The sequence below is a fragment of the Lissotriton vulgaris genome, chromosome 12 (assembly GCF_964263255.1).
Source record: "Lissotriton vulgaris chromosome 12, aLisVul1.2, whole genome shotgun sequence".
In the NCBI taxonomy this organism is placed as follows: domain Eukaryota; kingdom Metazoa; phylum Chordata; class Amphibia; order Caudata; family Salamandridae; genus Lissotriton; species Lissotriton vulgaris.
The window spans coordinates 596,024,876-596,030,875 of NC_141700.1; the positions used below are offsets into that span (position 1 = coordinate 596,024,876).

The following is a 6,000-nucleotide window of genomic DNA, read 5'->3' on the forward strand; positions in this document are numbered from 1 at the left end:
CTCTGACTCCAAGGGCGGTGCAGTAACGGACGATGCCCGCATCTCGGCCGCGTTCCGAGGGTTCTACGGCAACCTCTACGCTGCTGACCCGTCGGATGTGCCGGCTATGACCTCCTATCTGGACTCGGTCACTCTGCCCTCCTTGGATCCTCTACAGGCGGACCACCTGAACAGGGACATTAGCATAGAGGAAGTAGTGAAAGCCATTGCCAAACTCAAGCATGGCAAAGCACCAGGTCCAGATGGCTACTCTGCCCTCTTCTATAAGACGTTCTGCGGGTCGTTAGCCCCAATCCTCACCCGCCTTTTCAACTCTTTCGCGGAACCTGGAGCCATCCCGCCTGATCTCCTGAGGGCTTCCGTCACGGTCATCCCCAAACCGGGGAAAATCCTAAACACTGTGGATCTTACAGGCCGATATCTCTCTTGAATGTGGACCTGAAACTCTATACTGGAATTTTGGCCAGCCGTCTGGCGCTCCATCTACCCGGCCTTGTCGACCCGGATCAGGCGGGTTTTGTTCCGGGACGGCAGACGGTGGATAATACAAAACGGGTGGTCCACCTGCTGGAAAAGGCTTCCCGGATTCCGGGTGAGAGGATGATGCTCACGGTTGACGTAGAGAAGGCGTTTGATCACGTGCATTGGCCCTTCTTGGAACAAGTACTGGTGAAGGCGGGTATTGGAGAACGGTTTCGCACTATGATCCTCAACTGCTATAAGGAGCCCTCAGCAGTGGTCCGGGTTAACGGCCACACCTCCGCAGCCTTCCCCATCGAGAGAGGCACCAGGCAAGGCTGTCCACTTTTGCCCTTGCTCTTTGCTCTCTACATGGAGCCGCTCGCTCAAAGGGTGCGGACGCGACCGGCAGTAGAGGGGATACGGATGGGTGGATTTACCCATGCGGTCAGTCTCTACGCTGATGATGTCATCTTCACATTGGCTACACCCCGGACATCACTTCCGGCCTGTATGGAAGAACTGGCAGCGTTCGGCTCGGTCTCGGGCTTTAAGGTGAATATGGGGAAGTCAGTGGCTTTGGATATCTCCCTGGCGCCTGATACCAAGGCATATTTGCAGAACAGGTTCCCGTTACTTTGGTCCTCAGAGGCGATACCATATTTAGGGATTCAGATTGCCCCTACGTTGCCAGCCATGGTCTCAGCCAACTACTTAGCCTTGGGAGCCAAGATCAAGAACAAGCTAGGCCGCTGGAATCGCGGCATCCTCTCCTGGTTGGGTAGGATTGCTGCCGTCAAGATGACGATTTTGCCGCAAGTGCTCTACTTATTCAGGGCCCTGCCGCTTCTGCCCCCGAAGGGGTGGATACAGCAGTTGCAGTCGGACGTGGCCCGTTTCATTTGGCAAGGGAAAAAGCCTAGGTTAACCAGGACCCTCTCCCTTTTGTCTCCTGACGCTGGAGGTCTAGGCAATCCCGACTTCCGTAAATACTTTCAGGCGACGCAATTGAGATATTTGGTCAAATGGTGCAGGTGGGAGTCGGATAAGCATTGGCTTTTCCAGGACCAAGCGGTGGCGGGGCGGCCTCTGCAGGAGATACCGTTCCTACACCGGACCCACCGGCCTAAGTATCTCTACGCCTCTTTCATTACTAGGGTACCTTTGCGGGTCTGGGATGCGACCTACCTTAGGTATGACCTCACCACATTTCCTTCGCCGCTCTCGCCGCTAGTGGATAATCCTGCCTTCACCCCCGGAATGGAGAAAGGAGCCTTCACACATTGGCGGCAGGCAGGATGCAGAGCATTATGTCACCTGTATGGCCCCGAGGGTGTCATCCCGTTCACACAATTTCGGCTGGAATTCTCACTCCCCGAAACAGAGAGACACCGTTAATTGCAGGTCCGGCATTGGGCTCTTCAGCCACAGGTGAGGGATGTGGCGGATAGGATGCTCTCACCGTGCGAGGGATGGCTGTTGTCCCGTACATCGGACTCGAAACTAATCTCGGACTTGTATAAGTTCTTGCAACTACCCTCAACACACTTTCACAATCCAGGGAGAGTTAGATGGGAACGGGAACTTGGGAGGACACTGAGCCCCAAGGACTGGGACCACATATCTTATAGGGCGCGCCACTCAGCATATCACATGGGCCTCACTGATACTTTTACTAAAGTGTCCACTTACTGGTATTATACACCTGAGCGGATCCATGAGTTCGACCATAGTAAGACAGACACATGCTGGCGGGGGTGCAGACAACGGGGTACGCTCACGCACATTCTATGGGACTGTCCTCTCTTAACTGGTTACTGGAAGGAAGTGCTGGATGAAATCGATTCTCATTTCGGCATAGAGCTCCCGCGCTTCCCGGCATATACCCTGCTAGGACTCCCAAATGATCTAATGTATCCCCTCAAGTCCAGAAGAGGCAGGCAGATCGCCATTGCACTCGGCTCTGCAGTTCAGAATATCTTGATATACTGGAGTACAGACACAACGCCCACGATTACGGGCTGGCTCCACAGACTTTGGCACGTGCTGGGTATGGAGAAATTGTCTTTGGTGGTGGCTGGGGATATAACGCAATTTAATGAACTGTGGCAACCATTCCACTCTCTGCTGCTCACGGAGTTCAGGGAACTCAGCTCTCCGAGATACCTCCGCCTCCTGCGGCTTACGAGCCCGCTAGCGCCAGATCAGTGAGCGGGATGAGACCCTCCTCCCCAATTACCTAGAGCCTTGGGAGATAGGCTGCATGTTAGTAGCGCACTGGACAGTGGGTGGGGTGGGGGGGGGGGGGGGGAGTTGGGTGGGGCAATGGGACGTTGGGGTGGCGGGGGGCGTTTGTACTAAAATGTTGTGTCATGCCAGACTTTTGCTCTTTTTCATTTGCCGATCTTATACTGCTGTATACTTGTTTGGATGTGTCACGCTGAATAAAATACTTTAAACCTAAAAACGAAAATAAAAGGCATTGTTATTTGCAATGCCAATAGCTCAAACTCGCGTAAATGCGAGACCTATTGCATTGCAAATGCTTGTTTTTGCCAGTTGTCTCGCTCACTCAGTCTCTCCCACAGCAGTACCTTCAGTTTTTAGAACGGTGGATGGCGGTCTGGGCTGCATGTGCGTCTCTGCCGTTACCTCAGCCATTTATTTTGTGCACCGGAAGTAAGTAATTGAGTGATTTACGTGCGGCCAGGGGAGGGAGTGACAGGCAGATGAGCCCAGAAAGGGGGCAGCACCTCAGAGCATGATAGGTCAACTATTAGGCATGCAGCGCAGGCAGCATGCAAGGAGAGGGGGCACCATGCACAGCTCCCATTCCCCAGCTTTTTAAGGTGTTTTCACGAGTAGTACAGCAAAAAGGTTTGCCTAACACACCTCCAGTAATCCATCATAAAATTTGCCGTCATATTTGTGGACCCAAGATATCAGTGGAAAGAAAACTTCCTTAATTATAAGCTTTCACAATTGTCTCTCAAGTGGCACAGGTGTTCCTATGACATATGTGGGAGGTCAGCCCCTGCTTCCCCACACGTCGAATAAGTAATTCTCTTTTAAATGGGCCGAAAGCCCTACTAATTATTGAGAGGGGTAAATGCAGACATTACGCTAATTATTATCTTAGATCTCCATAATGCCTACTTTATACCTTGCCTGAAAATTCAATGGAGATGTACAATGAGCTTGAGAGCTGGATCGGGATGCCTTTTAAGGTTGAGCCTATGCAGCGCATGCGCTGCTCTAGGAGGCGTGCTGTATTAGAGTATGTACTTAAAGCCCGCCCACTCTCCGCCCATATTTGTCATTGACCTTCATAAATGCTGGCATCCGATTCGTTAATAGGCTTGTTAGTCCCTCCTTACTACCGCCTTGTCGTCATTTTTAACCTCCCATGAGGGCTTGCCCTTTTACTTCGGTTGTTAAAGAGTACATCATACTTACTCTGTAAGCACTATTTTCTTTAATACATTTCTCCTACTGCGGGTACAACATGCTTTACTGCAACATTCAGCGCGCCATTCGCACTTTCACTTTTCAAGCAGATGAGAACAATGGCGGCCGCTTCTTTAAAATAAAATAGGTCTAGCATTTACAAGAGTTTGACCGAATGACATTGTAAATGACAATACCTTTTATTTATGTGTTAATAAAAAGCATAATCATTTACAATGCCAAAAGCTTAAACTCATGTAGATGCAAGCCCTATTGCATAGCAAATGCTTGTTCATCTAGCTCTGCAAAGGGGTTTTGCATGGCATTTTCGTGGTAGCACAGGATTGAATATCTTTGCAATGCACTCTCTTTGAGTAAAATGTCCCCCATTCCAGCCAGTTCTAGTACTTTCATAGGCAGCAGAAAATAATGGATCAGAGGGGTCCTATCAAATCATTTCTTTATTCGTTTATGGAGCCATTTTTCAGTTCTTAAATATAATTTATTTTCTCTTTCAGGTGGCAGAGTTTGGCAGTCCAGCTGAGCTTGCCCAGAAGCCCAACTCTGCCTTTGCAGCATTGTTGGCAGCAGCTGGGACCAACAACCACTAGAACAGAGATTAAAGGATAATTCAGTTCACAGGGGCTGGACCAAACAGAATTTGGGAGACAGTCTAAAGGATGGACGGAGGCTGCAGTAGATCAACATTCATGCTCAACATTGTAGGGCACAGGAAATGCATAGCTTGTTTGTAATCTGTTGAATTTCTGTTGAACAGCAGTAAACACCTCTTGTATTATAACTATACATGATGGAAATCCCATGAGTGAAAATTATTTGGAAGACTGTTGCTCCTTAATCACAAATTAACCGTAAATCAGTGGTCAATTTTGTCACATTTTTATACCATAGAACTACAGACTCTCTGCTAGTCAATGTATTGAGATATGATGCTTCCATTCTTTGAAAAATGGATAAAGGGTGTAGGTCTTGTAGGTGTATCATAACCAAATACATTATTACTGTGTGCAATATTCGAGAAGCGTTAATTATTGAAAGGGATGTTAATTGACTGAACCAACACATTTTTGATTACATTAGATCAAGTTAACTACCACCAAAAGAGGTACTGTTCATCACCTTTATGATGTTTCTTCTTTTAAATCTGAGACTGGTTCCCATTTTTCACATATTTACCTGTGTTCTATATTTATACAATGTTAAGGGACAGGGTTTCCCTTATTAACCTTACCCGCCTCACTTATCTGCAGATCAGATGATGACGTTGTCAATGTTTGTCGGAATATCTTGACCACAATGTTTGAGTAGACTCTTGCACTGCTAATAAAAGTATCTCTGAATGTCCTCAGGTTTTGAATTTGTTTTCCTTCAGTAATCTCAATATGCTATAGTGCAGCCTTTTATGATATAGTTAGTTTATAATGCTCCGCCCATGCTCCCAAAGTCATTCTGTTTTTAACTGTTGCCATGAAGAGATTTTCTCCAAGATGTTGTGAAACTTTCCTAATTACTTTCATAATACATATTTAACTGAATTCATGCAATGTATTAAACTGGGGCATTGTCTGACTGTGATGAGCTTCAGCACCTTATTTATTAGCATAACAATGCATAACAAACATGCATGAGACGAGTGGGTAATCTTGAACAGCAACATTAAATTCAAACATGGAAGCCCTGACGTCTATGGCCATGCGTTAAGCTATTTTATGTTTAATGAATTTTTTAATTTCATACAAAATTTTTATACTCTAGGACAATGTACAAAAATATGAAGTGGGCAGTAGTTTCTGACCCACAACTAGTAGATTGGCTGTTTTTCTGTTTGAGTATTTCATTGACTGTAAGGGCTGTCATATAGTTGTCATGTATTATGCAGAACAATAATCTATAGTTCACTGCTGTAAGAGAATAGTTCAAAGCTTCAGCCTATGGAATCTGTACATTACTGCTTGAATTTGCCCGTAAAGTCAAAATGTCAGATCTTTAAATTACTTTTCATTTTCATATGCATCTAATTCATAATTTAATTCTCTTATTTTCATTGCATAATGTCATTTGGAAGAAATCTGC

At 46.6% G+C, this 6,000-nt stretch overlaps 1 protein-coding gene across 1 annotated transcript in view; it reads left to right on the forward strand.

The window, feature by feature from the left end:
* Window positions 1–5,189, forward strand: part of LOC147677799 (ATP-binding cassette sub-family C member 12-like) — a 2,578,840-nt gene extending 2,573,651 nt beyond the window's left edge. The window contains exon 31 of the mRNA XM_086945588.1: window positions 4,425–5,189. Within this exon, the coding sequence (XP_086801714.1) occupies window positions 4,425–4,517 (93 nt within the window). The 3' untranslated portion in view covers window positions 4,518–5,189. The remainder of the gene's footprint in view (window positions 1–4,424) is intronic.
* Window positions 5,190–6,000: the final 811 nt, after the last annotated feature.